This window comes from Macaca nemestrina, chromosome 4 (assembly GCF_043159975.1).
Source record: "Macaca nemestrina isolate mMacNem1 chromosome 4, mMacNem.hap1, whole genome shotgun sequence".
Classification (NCBI taxonomy): domain Eukaryota; kingdom Metazoa; phylum Chordata; class Mammalia; order Primates; family Cercopithecidae; genus Macaca; species Macaca nemestrina.
This window is the reverse complement of record NC_092128.1, coordinates 71,719,455-71,747,419: the sequence shown is the minus strand read 5'-3', so window position 1 is coordinate 71,747,419 and position 27,965 is coordinate 71,719,455. Positions and strand designations below refer to the sequence as shown.

The 27,965-nt window shown below is 39.4% G+C and overlaps 1 protein-coding gene across 8 annotated transcripts; it reads left to right on the top strand.

The window, feature by feature from the left end:
* LOC105475491 (leucine rich repeats and death domain containing 1) lies at window positions 1-27,858 on the top strand. Of its 8 annotated transcripts, none has more exons than XM_071094824.1 (7): window positions 2,798-2,935; window positions 6,266-6,355; window positions 8,111-8,265; window positions 12,910-13,108; window positions 21,225-21,386; window positions 26,085-26,202; window positions 27,497-27,857. In XM_071094824.1, the coding sequence occupies exons 2-7, from the start codon at window positions 6,340-6,342 to the stop codon at window positions 27,681-27,683; spliced, it is 837 nt and encodes a 278-aa protein (XP_070950925.1). In that variant the 5' UTR covers window positions 2,798-2,935; window positions 6,266-6,339; the 3' UTR covers window positions 27,684-27,857. The 8 variants fall into 8 exon arrangements, with proteins under 8 accessions (XP_070950924.1, XP_070950925.1, XP_070950926.1 ...); XM_071094825.1 differs by having other exon boundaries at window positions 8,138-8,265; window positions 27,497-27,856; XM_071094821.1 differs by having other exon boundaries at window positions 6,266-8,265; window positions 27,497-27,858.
* Window positions 27,859-27,965: the final 107 nt, after the last annotated feature.

Below are 27,965 nucleotides of genomic sequence, written 5' to 3'. Positions count from 1 at the left end.
ATACCGCATGCCCTCACAAGTGGGAGCTAAACACTGGGTACTTATGTACATAAAGATGGCAACAATAGACGCTGGGGACTACTGGAGGTGGGAGGGAAGGATGGGGGTAAGGGTTGAAAAACTATTGGGCACTATGCTCAGTACCTGGATGATGGGATCAATCATACCCCAAACTGCAGCATCATGCAATATGCCCATGTAACAAATGTGCACATGTCCCTGAATTAAAAATAAAATTTGAAATTATTTTTAAAATTTAAAAAATCCAAGGCAATTGTTTTTAAAACATGTCTCCCCTAGAGCATACCAAATGCTTTGCCACAGAATTATGTAATTATGCCATGAACTCAATTTTATGAGCAAATAAGGTAAGTATAATTTCAGTCCAGTAACCAGCAAATCATTTGTTGACTTTTGGAATATGCTATGTTATGCTTTTGTAGGATGCCTTCCTAGTTATATTTTACAGATGTTGGTATTTTTGTTTGTATTTACTGATTATATACCAGTTGGACAGTGGAAAGGAAAGAACCAAAAATGATATATCACCTGCAGATAGAAAAATGAGCGAATAATTTTCACCTAAATCAAATGTGTGCCATTTTCCCTTTCTGAGTTTTTTGCTTTAAATTAATACTAAATTTAGTTTTGTACAAATAACCATTAGGAGGAAGAAAAGCCAACCTGTATCTTTATTTTAGCCAGTTCACTAACAATTAATTATATATATATATTTAAAAGTTGTATTTTATCTGAGCTTTGGTTTACCTGTTATTTACTATTTAAAAATACATGGGTGTTCATACACCATATATTTTCTTTTGTATAACAGTTTGAAAGAGTTTTCCTGATTGCAGTAAAGTTAATGTTTCCCCCTTTTTTAGTCATTAACAGTCAAATGGATAGTTAAATATATCAATGATACAGAAATAGAAAATCTCCAAGATGGATTAAATAAACACTATTATAGGAGTTACTATGACTAAATGTTTTGAAACTTAAAACTTTTGAGTTGTAAATAAAATTATTAAAGATAAAATTCCAACCTGTTATCTCATGTGGAGTTTAAATCACAAGTCGGAAACTTAGGATTTAAGCTCTCTAAAGAACAGGAATGTAAAGGGGAAGAAAACTGTCTGTATTCCAAAAACAAAAGGTTACATAAATTGCCAAATTAAGCTTAAGAAGGTTTTTTCACCTCTACCCTATGCGGAGTAAAGAAGGTAAGTATACTAAGCAGCTGCTTTTAATGCCTTTTATATAAACAAAACAACAAAATCCATAGACTTCTGGAATACCAGCAAATTGTATGTGTTCTCAATTAGTCATCATGTTATATTTACAGTTCATTAAACAAATGACAATTTGTAAATTCAGTCCACAAAATAGCATGCTGAAAGGCTACACATGTAGAAGTATTAGATAAAAGGAACATCACTGCCCTTCATAAATTCTAGAAAGTTCATTGCATTCATTATTCACCTTTAAATTCAAAATTGGAATTTGATGATGATTGCAACTGCAGCTGAGGTCCACAAACTAAAACAATTTACTGGGTGTGGAAAATGGGGCTGAGAAAAGCCGTGGGCTAACCATCCTGTTAACAAGGAGTGTCTCCTCATCAAGGTGGCAGCCACCAGAACGAGGTGCACCCTCCTACCCTCCAAATAGCAAGGGCTCATGCAAATGAAAAGTGAACCTTTGAGATGAGTCTGGATAATAATGCTTTGGAGATTTCCTGTTAAACTAGCACTCTTAAGAACATAGTGGCATTTTATTTCAATCATAGTATAAAACTCATTGGTTTATTCAATTTTGTTATATTTTAGATGTTGGTATTAATAAACCAAGCAAGATTCTTTTTAAGTTTTCTGTTTCCCCTTTCTAAAAGCTCTATATCGGGTTCTTCAATTACATTCTCAAATTATACAGATACTACATGTTTTTTGACAAATACCATATTTTGGTAATGTTAAAGCTGGAAGTAAACTAGAGTCTGTAACTTTGACTTCTGCTGCAATGTTTGGATGATGGGACACATCGCCCCGGGAACTGTCTCAAAGCACAACCACCTCTTAGGGCCCTACGCTCACTCCCCAAAGGCAGATCCGCCTCCAAAACTCCAAATCCTCATGGTCTCAGGCATCCCTTTTAAACGGGCACAATCGTCACCTCCTTGCAATGAGAGCGTGCTTGATTATTCCTGGCCTCCAGTTACTGGCCTTCATTCTGGGCGTGGGGTGGGGTAGCCTGTCGGTTCCTGAAGATAGCTCGGGGATAACCAAGACAAAAGAACCTGAGGAGAGCTGCCTCAATGGTGGCAAACTGGGTCCTCCACGTCACCAAATGCCATTTTCACCGTGCCTGTATGGTCCGCTGTTTATCCTGTTAGCAGACCCCTAAATCAGGCAGGAAAATAAAGCTCAGTGGAAGGGCCTCGGAGCAAGACAATCCCACGAAAATGGACGCGGGTTGATTAACGTGAGTGAAGTTCTGAGGACCAGAATCCAGACGTAATTCTCCATCCCGGCTGCTCGTTAGATGCCCGGACCGACCCCCAGACCAATTCAATCAGAACATTGGAGGGGCTTGTAAAATCTCCCAGGGAGATTCCGGTACGAAAGCCAAAGACTCACACGCGCGTTCTCCACCCGCCTGCCGCGGCCAGCGCGGGTCCCTCTTAGGGAATTGAATGGAGGCCCCGCGCCGCCTCCTCGAGTATCCCAATGTGACCGATGGCCAGCTCACAAACGCGCAGTGGGTGCGGCCGAGCCGGGGAGCAGCGGAGCGGAGGGCTTTCGGCCTGGGAAAGAGGAGCCACGGTCCGGAGAGGCATCAGTGCCGGGCCGCGGAAGTCCTCGCAATTGCTGGACTCAACCGCGCGCGCCCTCTACCGGTCCCGCAAAGGAGCCGCAGCCGCCGCGGGAGGCCACAGGTGAAGCGAAGGGTTTGTCTTACTTCAGTGGCCCTGTAAGCCACGCCCAGAGTCTCTGCCATTTTCCCACTTCTCATGGCTTTGCATGCTGTCCCACGTTGCGTTAGCCTGTACTGTCTCTTTTTCTACATTTAGAAAACAATTTATTGATGCTGCACGACATGAAAAAGTGCTGTAACTCCCTGAATGTACTTGTCTTTCAGATAGGTAACAAATTACATTGGGTCATTGTTCAACTTTATTAATATTTGTTAAAACAGAATTTGCATATATTTTTGCCTACCAAATTGGCAATATTTGTATGTATGTATGTAGGTATATATGTATTTTTGCAACGGAGTTTTGCGCTTGTTGCCCAGGCTGGAATGCAGTGGTGCAATCTCAGCTCACGGCAATCTCTGCTTCTTGGGTTCAAGTGATTCTCCTGCCTCAGCCTCCCGAGTCGCTGGGATTACAGGCGCGCGCCACCACGACCGGCTAATTCTTGTATTTTTAGTAGAGACGGGGTTTCACCCTGTTGGCCAGGCTGGTCTCGAACTCCTGACCTCAAGTGATCTGCCCGCCTCGTCTTCCCAAAGTGCTGGGATTACAGGCGTGATTCACCGCGCCCAGCCATGTTTTAAAATGAGACCCTTAGTGCTTGTGAAAACAATGAGAGAAAGACTTTTTCATATAGTTTTTTTGTTTTGTTTTGTTTTGAGACAGAGTTTTGCTCTTACTGCCCAGGCTAGAGTGCAATGGCGTGATCTCGGCTCACCGCAACCTCCGACGCCCGGGTTGAAGCGATTCTCCTGCCTCAGCCTCCCGAGTAGCTGGGACTACAGGCACCTGCCACCACTCCCGGTTAATTTTTTGTATTTTTAGTAGAGACGTGGTTTCACCCTGTTAGCCAGGATGGTCTGGATCTTCTGACCGCGTGATCCACCCGCCTCGGCCTCCCAAAGTGCTGGGATTACAGGAGTGAGCCACCGCACCCAGCCAAGCAGAATAACTTCTTAACTACCCCAGATGAAAAACACTTTAGAACATTTTAGCTCAGATCACTTTAAAAATTTTTCTATTTTGAATAATTTTAGACTTACAGAAAAATTGCAATAATAGTAAAGAAAGTTCCTTTCTACCCTTCATCTATCTTCCCCTAATATCAACATTTTTCATAATCATAGTGCAATTACCAAAACTAAAAAGTTTACAGGCTCACGCCTGTAATCCCAGCACTTTGGGAGGCTGAGGTGGGTGGATCACGAGGTCAGGAGATCGAGACCATCCTGGCCAACATGGTGAAACCTCATCTCTACTAAAAATGCAAAAATTAGCTGGGCGTGGTGGCACGCACCTGTAGTCCCAGCTACTCGGGCGGCTGAGGCAGGAGAATCACTTGAACCAGGGAGTCAGAGGTTGCAGTGAGCCAAGATAGCACCAGTGCACTGTAGCCTGGTGACAGAGTGAGACTGTCTGTCCCCACAAAAAATAAAAATAAAAAAAGAAAATTGACTTGTGTATGTTGACTTTGTATTTAGCAATATTACCTAATATTCTTATTTATTCTAATAGTTTACTTGTAGATGAGCTTGGATTTTCTACATATATAATTATATTATCTGTGACTAATGACCATTTTATTTCTTCCTTTTTAATCCGTATACCTTTTCTTTTTGCCTTATGCCACTGGCTAATTACTATCTCAGTACAATGTTAAATAGAAGTAATGATGAGCATAACCTTTTCTAGCTTCCAGTCTCAAAAGTTTTCAGTGTTTCACCACTAGATATGATGTTTACTGCAGATTTTTATGGATACCCTTTAGCAGATTAAATAAATTCCCATCTATTCCTACTCTGTAAATTATGAAAAATGTTACAACTTATCAAGTACTTCTACATCTATTGCAATGTTTACATGAGTTTTTCTTCTTTAATCTCTTAATGTGGCAAACTACATTAGTTTTCTATTGTTAAATCCAAACGTGCATTCCTAGGACAAATGCAACTGACTCATGAAGTAGTATGCTTTTTATACATTGATGGCTTTATAATATTTAGAATAATTTCCTAATGTTTAGAATTTTTACATTTTTGTTCTTGAGTAAATTTGGCCTGTAATTTTCTTTTTCATATTGTCCTTGTTAGATGTTGATATTGAGGTTAGTGCTAGCCTCATCAAACAAGTTGGAAAATGTTCCCTCTTTTTCTACTCTCTGGGAGAGTAGAAATACTGAATACCCAAACCATGCCAGTTTGACAGGATTTAATGTAAGAAATTGCTTAGACAAGTACTGGAGAACTAAAAAGGTGAAGATGGAACTGCAGCAACACAGAGATAGTAAACATAGGAAGTAGTTACCATCCCTAAGGCTGAAGGGACAAAGGGAATATACTGGGTCTTTAGAAACTGCAAGCTTGGAGGAGGGACTTACAGAGCTGGGACCCAGACTTCTGAGGAGTGGTGCTACCCAGCTGGTGCTGGTACCACGGGAGTCACTCAGAAGTCTCAGGTAGGTTGCAATCCATGCAAGGACTGTTTAATGTCTAGTTTACTCTTACAGAAAGCGTATCCTTTCTTAAGACGTTTCACTTCTACCCCTAAGAAAATTGTCATAATGCACTGAATTTGTTACAGCAAGACACTAGTACCATATGTAAACATCCAGTGTTCACAATGAGAATGGTACTCTTTACCTGTGGCATGGTAGGCCACTGGCTCTCCCTTTTATGTTATGTTATGTTATTTATTTATTTATTTTGAGATAGAGTTTTGCTCTTGTTGTCCAGGCTGGAGTGCAATGGTGCAATCTCGGCTCGCTGCAACCTCTGCCTCCCAGGTTCCAGCAATTCTCCTGCCTCAACCTCCCCAGTAGCTGGGATTACAGACACCCACTACCACGCCCAGCTAATTTTTGTATTTTTAGAAGAGACAGGGTTTCGCCATGTAGGCCAGGCTGGTCTCCAACTCCTGACCTGAAGTGATCCGCCCACTTCGGCCTCCCAAAGTGCTGGGATTACAGGTGTGAGCCACCACGCCCGGCCCCCTTTTATGTTTTCCATGAAATTTACTGAATCCTCTCATTCCCTTGTGGCTTTTTTCTCATTTTCTTTGATCTTTTTTGTTTCTTTCTGTAATTTTAAAGTGATTTCAAGAGTAACATGTGATAAGTACATGCAATCAATAAACCATCCTTAACCAGGAATTATATATAAAATTAGTTTGTTATAAATGTATTATTTGTATTTGTATTAAATTATTTCTTATAAAATAAAATAGTTGTATTAAGATTTATTTGTAATTTTGACATCTCTATTACATCTTTTAATTTCAACGTTTGTTTTGTAGATTCAAAGGAAAAAACATGAAAATTAAAATCAAGTTACAATTTTGTATTGGCATAAAACATATCAGCAAATAAGATGTCTGAAAAGGAGGGTATGTCAGAGGAGCTAGAGGATACTATTAGTCAATTTAGGAAAGAATCTAGATCACAGTCAGTGAAGGAGCCTGGCTTTATTAAAGAAACATCAAATTTGATAAACGAAGCTTCTGATTACCTGGAAGGGAAATCTTCTAACCAGATTTATGAAACACATCCTAGACAGATTACATTAGAGTCAACATCTTCCTCTGGAAGCAAGTCTAAAAGAAATGAAGAACAAAAGAAAAATCTTCAATTTTCTGAAACAAGCACTAGAACAGAAACTTCACAGAGTTTATCATCACTAACTGGGAGGATTGCAGAATATCAGGCTTTGGTTAACTTCCTATCTCATGAAACAGTAGGAGAAGTTAGTCCACAAGTCTCTGAAGAAAATCAGAAACATCTTGGCTTAGAAACAACTTGTAAAGATAACTTTACAGTTAACCTTGAGGCCAAGGGTTTACAGGAATTTCCTAAGGACATTTTAAAAATCAAATATGTAAAACATCTATATTTAGACAAGAATCAAATCAAAACTTTTCAAGGGGCAGACTCAGGTGATCTGCTAGGACTTGAAATTCTATCCCTGCAAGAAAATGGATTATCATCACTTCCATCTGAAATTCAGTTACTTCATAATTTAAGGATATTAAACGTCAGTCACAACCACATATCACATATACCTAAAGAAATATCTCAGCTTGGGAATATCAGACAACTCTTTTTTTATAACAATTACATTGAAAATTTTCCTTCTGACTTAGAATGTCTTGGAAACTTGGAAATTTTAAGTTTGGGTAAAAATAAGTTAAGGCATATACCAGATACTCTGCCTAGTTTAAAATACTTGCGGGTTCTCAATTTGGAATATAATCAATTAACAATATTTCCTAAAGCTCTGTGCTTCCTTCCAAAGTTAATTTCACTAGACCTTACTGGAAACCTGATCAGCAGTTTGCCAAAGGAAATTAGGGAGCTTAAAAATTTAGAAACACTTTTACTGGATCATAATAAGCTTACCTTTCTGGCTGTAGAAATTTTTCAGTTACTCAAAATAAAAGAACTCCAACTGGCCGACAATAAATTGGAAGTTATTTCACACAAAATTGAGAATTTTAGGGAACTTAGGATTCTTATACTTGATAAAAATTTATTGAAAAATATACCAGAGAAAATATGTTGCTGTGCAATGTTGGAATGCCTTACTCTTAGTGATAATAAATTAACAGAACTTCCTAAGAACATCCATAAGCTTAACAATTTAAGAAAACTTCATGTAAACAGAAATAATATGGTAAAAATAACTGACAGTATCTCACATCTTAATAATATATGCAGTCTAGAATTTTCAGGAAACATAATCGCAGGCGTTCCCATTGAAATAAAAAACTGCCAAAAAATAATTAAAATTGAATTGAATTATAACAAAATAATGTATTTTCCGTTGGGACTGTGTGCTTTAGATTCTCTTTATTATTTGAGTGTTAATGGAAATTATATTTCAGAAATACCTGCGGATATATCTTTCAGTAAACAACTGCTTCATTTAGAATTGAGTGAAAACAAACTCCTCATATTTTCTGAGCACTTTTGTTCTCTTATTAATCTTAAATACCTGGATCTTGGTAAAAACCAAATAAAGAAAATTCCAGCATCTATTTCTAATATGATATCACTCCATGTACTTATTTTATGCTGTAATAAATTTGAAACTTTCCCTAGAGAATTGTGTACTTTAGAAAATTTGCGAGTACTTGATCTTTCAGAAAACCAATTACAGAAAATCTCTTCAGACATCTGTAATTTAAAAGGAATCCAGAAATTAAACTTCTCAAGCAATCAATTTATACATTTTCCTATTGAACTGTGCCAACTTCAATCACTGGAACAGCTGAATATAAGTCAGATAAAAGGGAGAAAGGTAAGAGACTGTGGGCTTTGTGGGGAAGGAGAGACTGGAGAGGATCAGAATTTAAGCTGTGGTGTATCTGTGTGTACCATATGTGTGTTTTAAATTGAGCTGGAATTGTTTATTTTTTAAATGAAAGGCTTCCCCCTCCCCACCAAATATGGCTTATAAATACACTTCACAACACAAAAGCTGTACAGGAAAATATTTCATTAAAATGAAATATGAAGCAATGAAAGCTGACAATTCTATAGATTCCTTTTTGTTTTGGTGTAATTGTAAAAGGAGTTTTAAAGTTGTAAATGTCATATAAACACATTACTGAAAGTTTGGAAAGTGATAAAATTAAAACAAAAATCATTCCACAAGCATGTCATGTATTACAACTACTAGCATACGCTGACACAACTTTTAGTCTTTTTTCCCGTTATGCATATGGTTTTATAAGAAATTATAGAAGACTACACACTCAGTTTTAAATTCTTCTTTTTTTAACCAATAAGCATTTCTCTTTGATATAATCATCTTCCCAATAAATTGTTATAACCAGTACATGATTTATAGATCTAATCCTCTTGTTATGCATTTATGGATGTTATAACTTTTCTTCATAATAATCCTGTGATGATTTTTCCATAAATATAGCCTTTTTCATATTTTAGACTATTTCCTTAGGAAATTTTCCCTGAAGAATTACTAGATCAATAAGAATTAACATTTTTAGAGTTTAGCATTTTATCTTACTGAAACTCTAGGAGTAAGTTTTATGGAAATAATTTTTTAAAAACTAAAACATTACTGATTTATATGAAGATCTTAGTAAACAAATGAAAAGAACACAGCTGTTATCTAAGTCAGGACTTCCCAAAGTCTACTCCTAAAAGCCCTAGTTCCATGAGAGTCTGCTCAAAAAAAAAAAAAAAAAAGGGGAGGAGGGGAGCAGCGTCTGTGATCAAATAGCTTTTTTTTTTTTTTTTTTTTTTTTTTTTTTTTTTTTTTGAGACGGAGTCTCGCTCTGTCACCCAGGCTGGAGTGCAGTGGCCGGATCTCAGCTCACTGCAAGCTCCGCCTCCCGGGTTTATGCCATTCTCCTGCCTCAGCCTCCGGAGTAGCTGGGACTACAGGCGCCCGCCACCTCGCCTGGCTATTTTTTTTGTATTTTTTAGTAGAGACGGGGTTTCACCATGTTAGCCAGGATGGTTTCGATCTCCTGACCTCGTGATCCGCCCGTCTCAGCCTCCCAAAGTGCTGGGACTACAGGCTTGAGCCACCGCGCCCGGCCCAAATAGCTTTAAGAAGCACTGGGTTCTTCTCTTAAAGAATAACAATGAATACTGATCTATTAAAAGCTTTGAAGAGTCTTGCACTAATTTTCCCAAAATATTCCCATATTTCCCAAACTTGTTTGACCATTTTTAACATAACAGCTATCATATAATACATTTCCAGAAAAGCTACTCCAGGGAATACTTGCTTAAGCAGATGGAATGAATAATGATACACCTTGCATTTAAAAAGTTGATTTTGTACTAACAGACGATTTTTAGTTCTGCAATATAATAATCAGTTAATTCATTGACTGATTCATAATCATCTCACTCATTTTCTCCTCTTGTAAGATAACTGTTGGTATCTCCAATGATGTCCCTAACTCTCTCTTTTTTATTAACTCCTTTCTCACCACACCTGCTGTCACTTACATGCACATTATCCCAAAGTCTACATGACTAAAGCTGATCTCACACCAGTGCTGTAGTCCCATAGTTCCCATTTTTTTCCTGGAAATTATACATGTTCTATTCTTTTGTTGTCACACACTCAATATCACTTCAAAGTCAGCTCATTTTTCTTCCATCTCCTTTCAAAACTTCTCCATTTCTGTTTGTGATGCCAGTTTTTGTTTTAAACCTGCCAGGCTAAAACTCATGAAATCATTCTTGTTCCTTTTCCATCATCAGTTATACCTCATCTTACACCAAAATTGTATCATTTTTTCTCTAAAAAAGCTGTCGGATTGTCTCCCTCATTTTCCAGTGTCACTGTCTACAACCTGGTCCTTGGTTATCACTCACTTCATGCATAGATTTATGCCAGGAGTTTCTTCCTTTTAGCAAGCCTTATCAAAGCTGTCAGACTTCATTGCAGAGGACTGTTCTCCATGTATTATACTTGCTTGTCAGGAATCCAAATTGCATATCTGTTGCCTACTCAAAGTGAGTGGCTGCCCAAGGCAACAGTCCACATATTTGCAACATCATTGCAAAGGTCATCAAATGGAAAAAATTATTTACAAGAACTCCTGTCAAAAAGAATATCCCATGTAGTTGAAAATATCATTGATAACCCCCTTGGGGTGGAAATGAAATGCCCAAATAATTAACTTATGTAATAGCAGATGGTGACTTACTGAAGAAGAGTCAGATTAATCACAGGGCTTTTATTTTACTAAAGGAAGGATGCCCAACAGGAATCTTCCTTCTATATGAACCCTATCATCATACAACTCTCAGACACCACCTCTAGTAAATGTTGAGAAGGTAATTAAAGAATATTTCCTTCATTGAATGTCAAATAATGAACCCACCTACCTGTTTGGATCTGACTCCTACTTCACAGGCCCGTCTCTCCAGTCTTGCCATAGCCTGGTTCCATGCTCCTTATCCAAACAAATCTCCCTCTGCTTTGCATCACCTTTCTTTACTGGTCAGCTTCTCACTAGCCATGACTATGCATGATATTCTGTCACTCAGGCTGGAGGACAGTGGTGTGATCTCAGCTTACTGCAACCTCTGCCTCCTGGGTTCAAGTGATTCTCCTGCCTCAGGCTCCTGAGTAGCTGGGATTACAGGCACTCACCTCCACGTCCAGCTAATTTTTCTATTTTTAGTAGAGACGGAGTTTCACCATGTTGGCCAGGCTGGTCTCGAATTCCTGTGATCCACCCGCCTTGGCCTCCCAAAGTGCTGGGATTACAGGTGTGAGCCATCAAGCCCAGCCCCCTATTCATTCTTAAGAGGCTATTCAAGTTCTACTTTTTACATGAAGCTTTACTTTAGTTATCTGATTTGTAGTAATGAACCTTTTCTAAACTTTTATTCATCAGTTATTAATTGTATTATTTTGGCATTGGATTACCTATTGCTTCATTCCATTTTCTGATTTTTTCATATGGATATATTCTGTTCCCTAAAATAAATTTTAATCTCTGTGAAGTTGGAAACTATTTCTTATGCTTCCTTTATACCTGGAAGAACATATAGCACAACATCCAGAATGCACCTTGTTGTTTAGTTATTTCAGAGGTGCCTACACATTCAAAATTGTTTTGTTCATAGAACATCCTTTATTTCAAAAGCCACTCATAAAGGCCCTATTTTCTCTAAATATGCGTTATTCTTCATCTTAACAGAATATTTTAATTCCTGCAATTTTGCAACACTTTTTGTAGTAGGAATTTTTATTTAAGGTCACATTGCCAAACTTTTATTTAAGGTCACATTGCCAAACTATTATTAAACATTTGGTCGCCGGGCGCGGTGGCTCAAGCCTGTAATCCCAGCACTTTGGGAGGCCGAGACGGGCGGATCACGAGGTCAGGAGATCGAGACCATCCTGGCTAACACGGTGAAACCCCGTCTCTACTAAAAAATACAAAAAACTAGCCGGGCGCGGTGGCGGGCGCCTGTAGTCCCAGCTACTCGGGAGGCTGAGGCAGGAGAATGGCGTGAACCCGGGAGGCGGAGCTTGCAGTGAGCTGAGATCCGGCCACTGCACTCCAGCCTGGGCGGCAGAGCGAGACTCCGTCTCAAAAAAAAAAAAAAAAAAAAAACAAAAAACAAAAAACATTTGGTCAAAATGCATTTCGTGCTTGGGAACACATACAAAAAGTATAAAACGTGTATCATGTCATTTTAAAAATCTAAAAAAAGCACACAAAAGATGAATAAAAAGCAATGGGGCCTGGCGAGGTGGCTCACGCCCTTAATCCCAGCACTTTGGGAGGCCGAGGTGGGAGGATCACCTGAGGTCAGGAGTTCAAAATCAGCCTGGCCAACATGGCAAAACTCCGTTCTACTAAAAATACAAAAATTAGCCGGGTGTGGTGCTGGGCACCTGTGATCCCAGGTACTCTAGAGACTGAGGCAGGAGAATCGCTTGAACCCGGGAGGTGGAGGTTGCAGTGAGCTGAGATCACGCCATTGCCCTCCAGCCTGGTGACAGATGGAGATCTCCATCTCAAAAAAAAAACAAAAAAAAAGCAATGTTGATAGGACTAGGAATAAGGAGATCAAATGTGGAATGGAGTAGTTGGAAAAGACAGGAAAGAAGTCAAAACACGGTTAGATTTAGGGAGCGGGGAAAGGGATAAGGAGACAATGAACGCTGAGTGATGGGAATGTGAGCAAAGTGGGTAGCAAGCCACAGGGTTGAATTAGAAGCATTGGTCAGATTGGGGAGGTACTTGGATGTCACACAATATCTTGTGGGTTTTAGCCAGAAGGGAGAGTCAGTTACAAAGAATTTGTGACATAATAAAATATGTCCTTTTTAAGACAAAAACAAAAACAGACAAAACTCTTTCATTTGATTTTAGAAAAAGTTTTAGTCATGCAAAGATGTATTTATAAAAGTATAATTTTTTAATCTTTGTTACAGTTAACAAGACTTCCAGGAGAGCTATCTAATATGACTCAACTTAAAGAACTTGATATCTCAAATAATGCAATCAGAGAGATTCCAAGAAATATAGGAGAATTGAGAAATTTGGTTAGTTTGCATGCATACAATAATCAAATAAGTTATATTCCACCATCTTTGCTATCTTTAAATGATCTCCAGCAACTAAACCTGAGTGGTGAGTGTCAAGCATAATCAGTAAGCATAATCAATAAGTAGAGTATTAATGTCTGAGTTGCAAATTTTGTTGACAAGATACAGAATGGCAAAGAGTCAACATAATGTATTAAGTCACCATTAGAAGGAAATGACTGTCCTAGGTACAGAAAATGAAAGCAAAGTATAAGGTCCAGTTCCTGCCTTGAAAGAGTAGAGGAGCCTGAACATATTTTCATTTCTTTTCTCTCTTCTCTGCCTATACCCAGTCATTTAGTATTTCTTCCCTTTCTGAACCCAACCTCACCTCTTCCTCTACACACACCTACACAACCTCAGGTCAGCATTTTTTCTGCATTTCCTTCTCTGTTGGGAAGGAAGAAGAAAAAACTATCTCTGTTGTTTGGATAAGGAGCATGGAACCTATGTCTATGGCAAGACTTGGGAGCCAGGCCTATGAAGTAGGAGTCAGATCAAAACAGGTAGGCGGGTTCATTATTTGACATTCATTGAAGCAAATATTCTGAAGTATAAATATATATATATATTTATTTTGAGACAAGGTCTCACTCTGTTGCCCAAGCTGGAGCACAGTAGCAGGATCATGGCTCACTGCAGCCTTGACCTCTCTAGGCTCAGGTGATCCACCAGCCTCAGCCTCCCAAAGTGCTGGGATTACAGGCGTGAGCCACCATGCCCAGTCAGCAGTGTCTTTAAAAGCCTAATCTTGGAAGTGACATAACACCACTTCTGCTCTGTTCTATTGATCACACAGACCAACCTTGGTATAATGTCGGAAGGGACTATACAAGGGGGTGAGTAACAGGAGGTAGATATCATTGTGGGCTAACAGATAGTCCTAAATCTATTTGAGTAATCGAATTTGTGGTTAGAAGCTCTCATACAAAGAAAATTTCTAGCTCAGATAACTTCACTGGTGAATTCTATCAAGTATTTTATAGAAGAAACAATGCAAATTTCAAAAAGGTGCACTGGTGAATTCTTTCAAGTATTTTCAAGAAGAAATCACTAAGTTAGGGTGGGCACGGTGGCTCATGCCTGTAATTCCAGCACTTTGGGAGGCTGAGGCGGGCAGATCGCTTGAGGTCAGGAGTTTGATGCCAGCCTGGCCAATGTGGTGAAACCCCGTCTCTACTTAAAAAAAAAAAAATTAGTCGGGTATGGTGGGGCACACCTGTAATCAAAATCAAAACTACTCAGGAGGCTGAGGCAGGAGAATCGCTTAGACCCAGGAGGTGGAGGTTGCAGTGAGCTGAGATTGTGCCACTGCACTCTAGGCTGGGTGACAGAGTGAGACTCTGTCTGAAAGAATGAAGGAGGGAGAGAGAGAGAGAGAGAGAGAGAGAGAGAGAGAAAGAGAGAAAGAGGAAATAATGACAATTTTAAAAATTCTGTCATAAAATTGAGGCTAAAACCTGTCTCAGTTCATTCTACGAGGCCAGCATTATCCTAATACTATAATAAAACAAATACATTACTTGGAAACTTACAGAATAATATCCTGCTTGAACATTGATGCAAAATTCCTTAATGAATTAAAGCAAATCAAATCCATCAATATAAAAAATGGTATCATATTGTGACCAAGAGCGATTTACCCTGGGAATACAAGGTTGAGTCAATATTCAAAAACTAATCCATGTAATTCACCATCTGAACAGGCTTATGAAAAGCCATATGAACTTCTCACTGTAAGTATAAAAAGCAAAGCAAGCAGATGTGGTGGTTCATGCCTATAATCCCAGCTATTTGGAAGACTTAGGCAGGAGGATTGCTTGAGCCTGGGAGTTTGAGGCTGCAGTGAGTTATGATTGTGCCACTGCGTTCCAGCTTGGGCAACAGAACAAGACCTCATCTCAAAAAAAAAAAAAAAGCAAATATCATATGAAAAAATAAAATTTCCTTTCAAGATTTTCAAAAACAAACAACAACAACAAAAAAATCTCACTAAGCTAGAAATAGAAGAGAATTTCCTCAACCTGAAAAAGTGCATCTGCAAAACTCCTATAGCTAATATCACACGCCATGGTAAACAATTTCTTTTCCACTATGATCAAGATCAAAGTAAAGTTCTCCTTTCTCACCACTTCTTTTTGATGTTATAACTGGAAGTCCCAACTAGCACAAAAACACAAGAAAAAGAAATAAAAAGTAAACAGATTGGGAAGGAAGAAGAAAAAACTATTTCTGATAATAGAGACACATTGTCTAGGTCAAAAATCCCAAAGGATCTACAGAACAAGTAAGTTTGGCAAGATTGCCATATACAGAGTTAATAAACAAAAATCAATCATATTTCTACAGACTAGCAATAAATGATTGGAAATTGATTTCTTTAAAAGTATAATTTAAAATTGTACCAAAACCATAAATAAATCTAACAAATTACATATAAGATCTATATGGTGAAAACTGTAACATAGATAAAACTAAATAAGACGTAAATAAGTAGAGAGATAAATAGTGTTCATAAATTGGAAGACAATATTGTTAATATGTCAGTTTCCCAAAACTTATCTTTAAATTCAACTCAATTCCAGTAAAAATCCTAGCAAAGTTTTTTGTTTCAGAAAACAATGAGGTAATTATAAAATGTATATAAAAAGTCAAAGGAACTAGAATAGCTGAAACAATTTTGAAGAAGAAAAACAAAGTTGGATGATTCACAAACCTGATTTCAAGACTTATGTAAAACTATAGTCATGAAGACAGTGATAGTATTGGCAAAACAACAGACATAAGGATCAATGGGACAGAATAGAGAGTCTAGAAATAGATCCACTATGATGGTTAACATTGAGTGTCAACTTGATTGGATTGCAGGATGCAAAGTATTGTTCCTGGGTGTGTCTGTGAGGGTGTTCCCAAAGGAGATTAACATCTGAGTCAGTGGACTGGGCGAGGCAGACCCACCCTCAATCTGGGTGGGCACAATCAGCTGCCAGCTCTGCTAGAATGAAGCAGGCAGAAGAACGTGGAAGGACTAGACTGGCTATGTCTTCTGGCCTCCATCTTTCTCCCATGCTGGATGCTTCCTGCCCTCAAACACTGGACTCCAAGTTCTTCAGCTTTTGCACTCTTGGACTTACACCCCTGGTTTGCCAGGGGCTCTAGGGCCTTTGGCCACAGACTGAAGGCTGCACTACCGGCTTCCCTACTTTTGAGGTTTCAGGACTTGGACTTGCTTCTTTGTGCCTCAGCTTGCAGATGGCAGACTTCACCTCGTGGTTGTGTGAGTCAATACTCCTTAATAAACTCCCTTTTATAATTAGTCCTGTCCCTCTAGAGAACCCTGACTGATATACCCACTATGTGGTCAACTGATTTTTTGCCATGGTAGTTCCCCCTTATCCACAGTTTCAGTTTCCATAGTTTTACTCATGGTCAACAGTGGTCTGAAAATATTAACTGGGAAATTCCAGAAATAAACAATTCATAAGTTTAAAATGGTGCACTTTTCTGAGTAGCGTGATGAAATCTCACACTGTCCTACCTGGGATGTGAATCCATTCAGTGGATGTGCTCCCTGCCTGTCAGTCACTTAGTAGCAGTCTCAGTTATCAGATCCACTGTCACAGTATCACAGTGCTTGTGTTTATGTAACCCTTATTTTACTTATTAATGGCCCTAAAGCACAAGAGTAGTGATGCTGGCAATTCGGATACACCAAAGAGAAGCCTTAAAGTGCTTCTCTTAAGTGAAAAGGTGAAAGTTCTCAACTTGGAAGGAAAAGAATCATATGATGAAGTCGCTAAGATGTACGCTAAGGACAAATATTCTATCAATGAAATTGTGAAGATGGAAAAAGAAATTTGTGCCAATTTTGCTGTTGCACCTCAAACTACACAAATTACAGCCACAGTGCATGATAAGTGCTTAGTTAAGAAGGAAAAGGCATTAAATTTGTGGGTGAAAGACATGAACAGATGTGTTCTGATTGACAGCAATCATGTTTGATACTGTATTAGGTTTGTAGGCATCAGCTGGGGGGTCTTGGAAGGTATCTCCCATGGATAAGGAGGAACTACTGTAATCCAACAGAGAAAGAACATTGTTTTCAACAAATATTGCTGGATCAACTGGATGTCCAAAAGCCAAAACAAAACAAAATAAAGCAAAAACAAACAAACAACCGCAATATAATTTTGATCCTACACGCCAAGTAAAAATATTACCTCACAATGAATCACAGACCTAAATGTAAAAGCTGAAACTACAAAACTTCTAGATAAGAACATAGAAAAATATTATTTTGCAAAAAAAAAAAAAGGTGAAAAAACATTAAAAGGCTGGGTGTCATGGCTCATGCCTATAGTCCCATAACTTTGGGAGGCTGAGATGTGAGGATTGCTTGAGACTCAGGAGTTTAGGACCATCCTGGGCAACACGGGGAAACCCCATCTCTACAAACAAAATACGAAAAGATTAGCTGGGTATGGTGGTGCACTCCTGTAGTCCCAGCTACTTGAGAGGCTGAGGTGGGAGGATCACTTGAACCCATGAGGCTGAGGCTGCAGTGAGCCAAGATCGTGCCACTGCACTCCAGCCTGGGTGACAAAGCCAGACCCTGTCTCAAAAAAACAAGGTGAAAAAAAATCAAAACCTTGGCAAGGATTTCTTATATACAACACTGAAACTGCAATCCACAAATGAAAATAATTGGTAAGTTGGTTTTCATCAAAATTGGAAACTTCTCAGCTGGGCACGATAGCTCATGCCTGTAATCCCAGCACTTTGGAAAGCTGAGGCGGGCGGATCTCCTGACGTCAGGAGTTCAACACCAGCCTGGCCAACATGGGGAAACCCTCTGTCTACTAAAAGTACAAAAAAATTAGCCAGGCATGGTGGCGGGTGCCTGTAATCCCAACTACTTGGGAGGCTGAAGCAGGAGAATCACTTGAACCCAGGAAGCGGAGGTTACAGTGAGCCAAGATGGTGCCACTGCATTCCAGCTTGGGTGACAAGAGCAAGACTAAAGGCTTCTTTAAATTTTTTAATTTTTTAATTTTTTTTTTTTTTTTTTACAAGAGTCTTGCTGTGTCACGCAGCCTGGAGTGCAGTGATGCAATGTAGGCTCACTGCAGCTTCTGCCTCTGGGGTTTCCTGCCTTAGCCTCCTGAGTAGCTGGGATTACAGGCACCTGCTACCATGCCTGGCTAATTTTTGTATACTTTTAGTAGAGATGGAGTTTCACTAGGTTGCCCAGACTTGTCTCGAATTCCTGACCTCAAGTTATCCACCTGCCTCGGCCTCCCAAAGTGCTGAGATTATAGGCATGAGCCACTGTGCCCAGCTCAGACTTTTTTTAAAAGAATGAAAAGCAAAGTCATGGATTGGAAGAAAATATTTGCTTAATACAAAAAAAAAAAAAAAAAAACCTAAAAACAAAATTAAGAAGTCAAACCACTTAATAAAAATTGGTATAAATTTTGAACAGATAATTTACTAAGAAGCTATATGAATTAAAAATAAGCATAAGAGGCTGGGCGTGGTGGCTCATGCCTATAATCCCAGCACTTTGGGAGGCTGAGGCAGGTGGATCACTTGAGGTCAGTAGTTCAAGACCAGCCTGGCCAACATAGTGAAACTCCATCGCTACTAAAAATACAAAAATTAGCTGGGCATGGGGCTTGCGCCTATGGTCCCTGCTACTTGGGAGGCTGAGGCACAAGAATAGTGTGAACCCTGGAGGCGGAAGCTGCAATGAGCTGAAATCACACCACTACACTCCAGACTGGGTGACAGAGCTAGACTCTGTCTCAAAATAAAAAAGAAAGAAAGAAAGGAAGAAAAGAAGCATACCAAAATATTATGCTTATTAGTCATATTAGAGAAATGCAAATTAACTATACAATGAAATATTGCTATTAGAATAGTTAAAATTAGGCTGGGCGTGGTGGCTCACGCCTGTAATCCCAGCACTTTGGGAGGCCCAGGTGGGCAAATCACGGGGTCAGGAGTTTGAGACCAGCCTGGCCAATATGGTGAAACCCCGTCTCTATTAAAACTACAAAAATTAGCCCGTGTGGTGGCACGCGCTTATAGTCCCAGCTACTCAGGAGACTGAGGCAGAAGAATTGCTTGAACCAGGGAGGTGGAGGTTGCAGTGAGCCGAGATCATCCCACTGCATTCCAGCTTGGGCGACAGAGTGAGACTCCACCCAAAAAAAAAAAAAAAAGGGATAGTTAAAATTAAAATCTGGTAATACCAAAAAGCTATCAAAATACAAGTAACTGAAACTCTGATACACTGATGAAAGAAATACAAAATGGTACAACCCTTTAGAAAAGTTTGGTAGTTTCTTATATAGTTATACATATACTTAACCATACAAACCATCAATCTCACTTTGACTCCTCTTTTACATGAAATTAAAATGTATTCAACAAAAAACTGAGTGCAAATTTATAGAGAAGCTTCCTTTGTAATTGCCAAAACTGGAAGCTCTTCAAATGTCTTTTATGTATTAAATGGATAAATTATTTACATCTATATAATGGAATACTTCTCATTACTAAAAAGAAAAAAAAAAACTATTGATACACACAACAACACTGATGTTGTTGTAATGCTAAGTGAAAGAAGCCAGACCCTAAAGACTATGTGCTGTGATTTATAACATATATGTTATACATGTATGTGTGTGCATATATACATATATAAAATTCTAGGTTTATAATAAATATATTTTACATACATACACTCCCAGAAACACTGTATCCAGATCTTGGTTTCTAAATATGATTATTCACTAAAAGGAACCAGGTTCCTTTATCTATGTTTATAAATAACATAACTATAAAATATATAAATAATATAAAGGCAAATTTTAGGCCTCTCTAAATGATTACAAATTCATTTTTGCGACAGTTTTACGTCTTTTTTTTTTTTTTTGAGATGGAGTTCCGCTCTTGTCTCCCAGGCTGGAGTGCAATGGCACTATCTCGGCTCCCTGCAACCAGTAGCTGGGATTACAGGTGCCCACCACCATGCTTGGCTAATTTTTGTATCTTTAGTAGAGATGGGGTTTTGCCATGTTGGCCAGGCTGATCTCGAACTCCTGACCTCAGATGATCCACCCACCTTGGCCTCCTGAAGTGCTGGGATTACAGGCATGAACCACTGTGCCCACCCCAGTTTTACATTTTATGTTAGGTTTATATTGGATTACGATGGTACTGAAAAAATTACATTTAGGAAGGAGAGTTTAATTCCCACTCCCCCTTGAGGGTAGCCTAGATTTAGTGACTTACTCCCAAAGAATAGAGTATGGAAAGGAAAAAATTATAACATTATCCTGGAGAACGCTGGCAGAGACTGTGTTATCCAAGAGATAAAATTTAACATCATTAGTGATGTCATGTGGATATGAGGTATCTCTGATATAATGTGATAAGTGCACTTCACCTCTGTGGTATTCTTTTCAAAAACCCATAACCCCAGTCTAATAATGAGAACATATCAGACAAATTCAAGTTATGGTACATTCTACAAAATTCATAACCAGTACTTCTTAAAACTATCAAGGTCATGAAAAACAAGGGAAGATTGAGAAACTCTCACAAACCAGAGGCGACTAATGAGATATAACTGTATGCAATGAGATTTCCTGAGACAGAAAAAGGACACTGATGGAAAAACTAATGAATCCAAAGAAGTCTGAAGTGTATTTAGTAGTAATGTACCAATACTGGTTTCTTAGATTAAACTAATGTAATATGATAATGTGAGATAACATTAGGAGAAACTAAAGCTAGATGACGAATGCGGAAGAACTTGCTACAATCTCTGCAACATTTCTATGAATCTAAAATTATGCTAAATAAACAGTTTAGTTTAAAAATTACCATCACATCCACTCTATAAAGTTCTTTGCTGTATTAAAAGAGCATAGTCTCTGTCTCATTTTGCCACCCCTAGGAGAGAAAGCAACCACAGCTGTCTTTCTATAAACACTCTTTTTTGCTCTTAGCATGTGGACATCCGAAATAATTTATGACCTGCTGCATTGTGAGGGTCCTCTGGTACTTTGTCAGCAAGACATAATAGATGTTATTTGTCTCCATAGTTATCTTTTATAGAAAGATGTAATTCAACTCTAATTTTTTTCTACTAGGAAATAATCTGACAGCTCTACCTAGTGCTATCTACAATCTTTTTTCACTGAAGGAGATAAATTTTGATGACAACCCTTTGCTGAGACCTCCAATGGAAATCTGTAAAGGAAAACAGTTGTACACTATTGCACGCTATCTACAGAGGGCAGATGAAAGAGATGGTAGGTGGTGAGTGATTGACTATCTAAGAAGTCATTTCTCTTTTATTTTATTTTAATTTAATTTTTTTGGAGACAGGGTCTCACTCTGACACCCAGGCTAGACTATAGTGGCATGATCACGATTCCCTGCAGCCTCGGACTCCTGGGCTCTAGTGATCCTCCCACCTCAGCCTCCTGAGTAGCAGGGACTGAAGGTGTGCATCACTGCACCTGGCTGATTTTTTAATCTTCTAGTAGAGACGGGTCTCACTATGTTGCCCAGGCTAGTCTTGAACTCCTGAGCTCAAGCAATCCTCCTGTCTTGGCCTCCCAGTGTTGGGATTACAGGTGTAAGCCACCACACCCAGCCACAAGACACTATCTCATATGAATTAAAAGACGGTTTGCTTTAATTGGAGGCTTTCAATCTGGCAGAGATATGAAAAAATTGATCATCTTTCTTTTCTGAAGGTTAGGAGTTTGTTTTGATAATTCAGATTATTTAATCCAGGTCCATACAAATTGAGGCACTGAAAATAGGCAAATCCAAGTGGAGGAGGGGTGGGCCATTTCCTACCCTATTGACCTTAATGCCCTTCAATAGGTGTTTCATTGAGATTGTGGCCAGACTCAAAATCCACACAGAAATCTGTCAGTTTCAATCTGTTCTAACAAATGGAGTTGTTCTAAAAGACATTTGGAGTTGGGTGTGGTGGCTCACGCCTGTAATCCGAACACTTTGGGAGGCCAAGGCAGGAGAATCACTTGAGCTCAGAAGTTCGAGACCAGCCTGGGCCACATAGTGTGACCTTGTCTCTATTTTTAAGATAGATAGATAGATAGATAAATAAATAAATAAATAAATAAATAAATAAATACATAAATAAATAAATAAATAAATAAATAAATAAATAAAATACATTTGGCCTTGAGGGAAGTCCACGGAGCCATTCCACAGATGGCACTCAGTCTTTGGCCCACTATGACTATTGTCTGAAATATTTTGACAGTCTTTATCCCATCTGTCCTTGAGCTCTCTGTTGTGTGTCTGATTATTTCTGAGAACAGGCCCATTTTCTTTAAAAGGGACTAGATGAAGATTGGTTTCAAGTGTCTCGGAGGGAACCTTCACTGTCCAATTCTTTCCCTGGGGCTGGGTTCCCAACAGTTAGGCTTTTCCCTATAGGACTCTGATTTGCCACTTTTCATCACTAGTTAGAAAGAATTCAGATTTTGGTCCTCTAATTTAAAGCAAGAGAACAATCAGTTATGATCCAGATTTGGGGAAATGGAATATCCAAAACTGTCCCCTCAGATCATTCTATCATGTATCTTGTCTACATAATCGGGAGCTTGTACTAATGTAATTTCATAGTGAGATAGTCACAAAAAATTGCTTAGTCCTTAAAGTCACAATATACATCCATATACACGGCTATCATTTAGAGGCTTTTCTAAGACTTGGGCTTTATCGATAAAGGAACCTAAAATATAAAATTAAAAGCCACAGTAGCTGCCTTCTTTAACTTACTGTGCAAGTTGATTATCCTACTTGTTACTATAAAAACTTTTTTTATAGTACTTTTGGCCAGGTGCGGTGGCTCATGCCTGTAATCCCAGCACTTTGGGAGGCCAAGATGGGTGAATCACGAGGTCAGTAGTTCGAGAGCAGCCTGGCCAACATGGTGAAATCCCATCTCTACTAGAAATGCAAAAAATTAGCTGGGCATGGTGGTGGGCACCTGCAATCCCAGTTACTCGGGAGGCTGAAGCAGGAGAATCGCTTGAACCCGGGAGGCAGAGGTTGCAGTGAGCCGAGATCGAACCACTGCACTCCAGCCGGGGCGACAGTGCGAGACTCCGTCTAAAAAAAAGAAAGGATCTTTTATGGTAATTATATTTCCATAAAATAAAGATTTTAGGAGTTTTCTAGGATCCATAAAGTATTTCTGTTAGGTACATTACTTTAGAGAAAGGTTTAGAATCTCAGCCATTTATCTCCTTTCCCTACGCCCAAGGAGCCTTCATATTGCAGGCTTGGCATCCAATGAGGGCAAAGAGAAATCAGCTTGGGAGATGTATTTATTCTGCAATTAACAAATGGAGTATTTTTCTTTTTTTTTTTTCTTTTTTTTTCTTTTCGAGATGGAGTCTTGCTCTGTGGCCCAGGCTGGAGTGCAGTGACCCCATCTCTGCTCACTGCAAGCTCCGCCTCCCGGGTTCACGCCATTCTCCTGCCTTAGCCTCCGGGGTAGCTGGGACTACAGGCGCCCGCCACCACGCCCGGCTAATTTTTTGTATTTTTAATAGAGATGGGGTTTCACTATGTTGGCCAGGATGGTCTCGATCTTCTGACCTCGTGATCCGCCCACCTCGGCCTCCCAAAGTGCTGGGATTACAGGCCTGAGCCACCGCGCCCGGCCGAACCTTTTTCTTAAACTTTTACATAGAAGATTGGAATTTTATATATATCATAGCATGAAATATAGCCTGAGAGAGTATATATAAAACTTTTAAAATAGAACATATTTGATCATGGTGGATGGTACATCTCGAGTTCCAAAAATTCTCACAGGCTGGGGGTAGTGGCTCACACCTGTAGTTCCAGGACTTTGGGAGGCCAAGGCAGGAGGATTGCTTGAGCCCAGGAGTTTGAGACTAGCTTGGGCAATATAATGAGACCCTATTGCTTCTCAGCCTTTTGGCTAAGATGAAGTATAGTGAGACCCTGTTGCTACAAAAAAATTTGAAAACTGAGGTGAGCAGAGAACTTGAGGCCAGGAGTTTGAGACTGGCCTGGCCAACATGCCAAAATCCCATCTCTACTAAAAATACAAAAATTAGTCGGACATGGTGGTACGTGCCTGTAGTTCCAACTACTCAGGAGGCTGAGGCAGGAGAATTGCTAATCTGGAGGCGCCTGTAGTTCCAGCTAATCAGGAGGCAGAGGTTGCAGTGAGACGAGATCCCGCCACTGTACTCCAGCCTGGGTGACAGAGCCAGACTTTGTCTCAAAATAAGTAAATAAATAAAAATTAAAAATAATAAATTAGCCAGGCATGGTGGCACAACCCGTGGTCCCAGCTACTTGTGGGGGTGAAGTGGGAGAGTCATTTGAGCCCGGGAGGTCGAGGTTGTGGTGACCTGTGATTATGCCACTGCACTCCAGTCTGAGTAACAGAGTGAGACCCTGTCTAAAAAAAAGAAAAGAAAAAACTCACAGTACCTTTGACCAGAAAAAATGGGTCTTGTTCAAATTAGCTGGAAGTTTTAATTAAAAACACTAAAATCACTAATTGTTCAGCCAACTTATTAAATAATTGACTTGAATATAAAATATGCACATATACACCATATTTATAGTAGATGTGAACTTAGTTTCTCAAGTTGGTACATGATGAAGCACATACAATTGTTGTCCATATTCTCTACCAAACAAAACAAAACAAAACAAAACATTCCCACACACATTAAAAAGCCAGAATTGAAGGAAGGAGTCAAATGCATTTCAAATCGTGGAGAAATAAATGGCTTGGAAATCACTTTAAAGTTGCTTATAAATAGGCCGGGTGCGGTGACTCATGCCTGTAATCCCAGCACTTTGGGAGGCTGAGGCGGGCAGATCACCTGAGGTCAGGAGTTTGAGACCAGCGTGACAAACATGAGAAACCCCATCTCTATTAAAAATACAAAAAATTAGCCGGGTGTGGTGGCGCATCCCAGCTACTCGAGAGGCTGAGGCAGGAGAATGACTTGAACCCTGGAGGCAGAGGTTGTGGTGAGCTGAGATCACACCATTGCACTCCAGCCTGGGCAACAAGAGTGAAACTCTGTCTCAAAAAAAAGATAAAAAGTTGCTTATAAATAATCTTTTCAATGGCCATTTTAAATGTTGGATTTTTTGGATTTTAGAAAAAAATGGAACAAATGTTTCAAATTTCAGTTTATATTTTAGATCCGCATTGTCATTGTCATTTTTTTTTTTTCCATGAGACGGAGTTTTGCTCTTGTTGCCCAGGCTGGAGTGCAGTGGCGCAATCTTGGCTCACGGCAACCTCTGCCTCCTGGGTTCAAGCTATTCTCCTGCCTGAGCCTCCTGAGTAGCTGGGATTACAGGCATGCGCCACCACACCCGGCTAATTTTTTGTGTTTTTAGTAGAGACGGGGTTTCTCCATGTTGGTCAGGCTGATCTTGAACTCGTGACCTCAGGTGATCCACCCGCCTTGGCCTCCCAAAGTGCTGGGATTACAGGCATGAGCCACCAAGCCTGGCCGCCATTGTCTTCCTTTTTTTTTTTTTTTTTTTTGAGACAGAGTCTTGCTTTGTTGCCCAGGCTGGAGTACAGTGGTGAGGTCTCAGCTCACTGCAACCTCTGCCTTCCCGGTTCAAGTGAGTCTCCTGCCTCAGCCTCCTGAGTAGCTGGGACTATAGGCACACACCACCACGCCCGGCTAATTTTTATATTTTTATTAGAGATGGGGTTTTGCCATGTTGGCCAGGCTGGTCTTGAACTCTTGACCTCAGGTGATCCACCTGCCTCGGCTTCCCAAAGTGCTGGGATTACAGGCGTGAGCCACTGTGCCCGGCCAGCATTGTCATTTTCAGTTTTACTTAACAAATACATTTCACAGAAGCACAGAAATAAGAAAACTAGATATGAACTCAAAATAGATTATCTTTTTCAAAAGATATACGTTTTCTTTTATCTTCAAACATAGAGAAAATCTTAGAGAAGATATTCAAGATAGTTGCCAACAACATCACTGAAACCAATTTTGAATTTTTATGTCAAAAACTAAACCTGGCAAACTCAGAAACTGATATGCCTACAAAGAGGTATGTATAAATGACAGCTTTTAGTACAAATTTATTCTCATTCTGATGTATATCATGTTGATATTGAATTGTTTTGAAACATTCATATTAACACAATCTTTACTTTGCTATAGAAAGCTGATTTTAGTATTACATGTTTGTGATCCATGTTGGAAGGCTATATAACATAATGAAGAACAAGGGCTATGAGGACAGACTGTTTGACTTTTACTCACAACTGGTTTTGTGACCTTGGGCAAGTCCCTTAACTTCTTGATGACTTGGTTTCTTCACTGGTAAAATGGATATACACATGTAAGAGAATTGTCATGAGAATCAAGTGAGATCAAGCTATAAAGCATATAGTAACCGGGCGTGGTGGCTCACGCCTGTAATGCCAGCACTTTGGGAGGCTGAGGCGGGCGGGTCATGAGGTCAGGAGATCGAGACCATCCTGGCTAACACGGTGAAAACCCGTCTCTCCTAAAAATACAAAAAATTAGCTAGGGGTGGTGAGCGCCTGTAGTCCCAGCTACTTGGGAGGCTGAGGCAGAAGAATGGCATGAACCCGGGAGGCGCCACTGCACTCCAGCCTGGGAGACAGTGAGACTCCATCTCAAAAAAAAAAAAAAAAAAAAAAAAAAGGCATAGAGTATAGTAGCAGTAATATACTGGTTTATTAGAAATAACCCACAATTATGATTTTGAGGTCTTGAGAACTGAATGTAAATTGAATTGTTGATTTTCTATAAGGGAACAAGGGATGCGCTGGAGCTAACATTCACTTTCTATGTCCCCAGCTCCATGCTATTTTTTTTTTTTTTTTTTTTGAGACGGAATCTCGCTCTGTCGCCCAGGCTGGAGTGCAGTGGCACGATATCTGATCACTGCAAGCTCCACCCCCCAGGTTCACGCCATGCTTCTGCCTCAGCCTCCCATGTAGCTGGGACTACAGGCGCCTGTCACCATGCCCGGCTAATTTTGTTTTGTATTTTTAGTAGAGATGGGGTTTCACCGTGTTAGCCAGGATGGTCTCGATCTCCTGACCTCGTGATCCGCCCGTCTCGGCCTCCCAAAGTGCTGGGATTACAGGCGTGAGCCACGGTGCCCGGCCCATGCTAAATTTTTATAGAGATTCTCTTCACCAATTAATTTCATCTTCACTTTGGTAAAATTGGTTTGAAAACCTAGATATACAATATTACAGGAGTTTAAAGCAATGTTCTTAATTGACATTTCAAATAATTATTAGTAATTTTAATATATTAAACATTAATACATATTTAACTATTATATTATTAATAATGTTTTTCAGCACTGTTTCATTAAGTGAGAGAGCCCACCAAGCACTTGTTATATGGAAAACACAGAGTAACAAATTATCACTAACTGCTGCTGCTTTAAGAGATCAACTAATTCGAGCACTAACTATGATAGGAGCATATGAAATTATGGACAAAATAACAGCTTTAAATCTTTTTACACGTGCAATTAAATTCTAACCAGTGGATCAATAATAAAAACTGAAAACTTTTGATGCACTTATAATTGAAACTGTGTTTTTGAACCATTTCACTTCACTTTATCATACAAGAGAATTACATCTCTTTTCTTGCATTCTTAAGAGATGATGACAACTTATAACTACCACTCTAATGTTATCATAATAAAATATTACAGACACTGTGTTGTGTGTTTGCTCTGTTGTCTTACTACAGTGATGTTGAATTTGAAAATAATTGCTTTTTTTTTTTTTCCCTGAGATGAAGTTTTGCTCTTGTTGG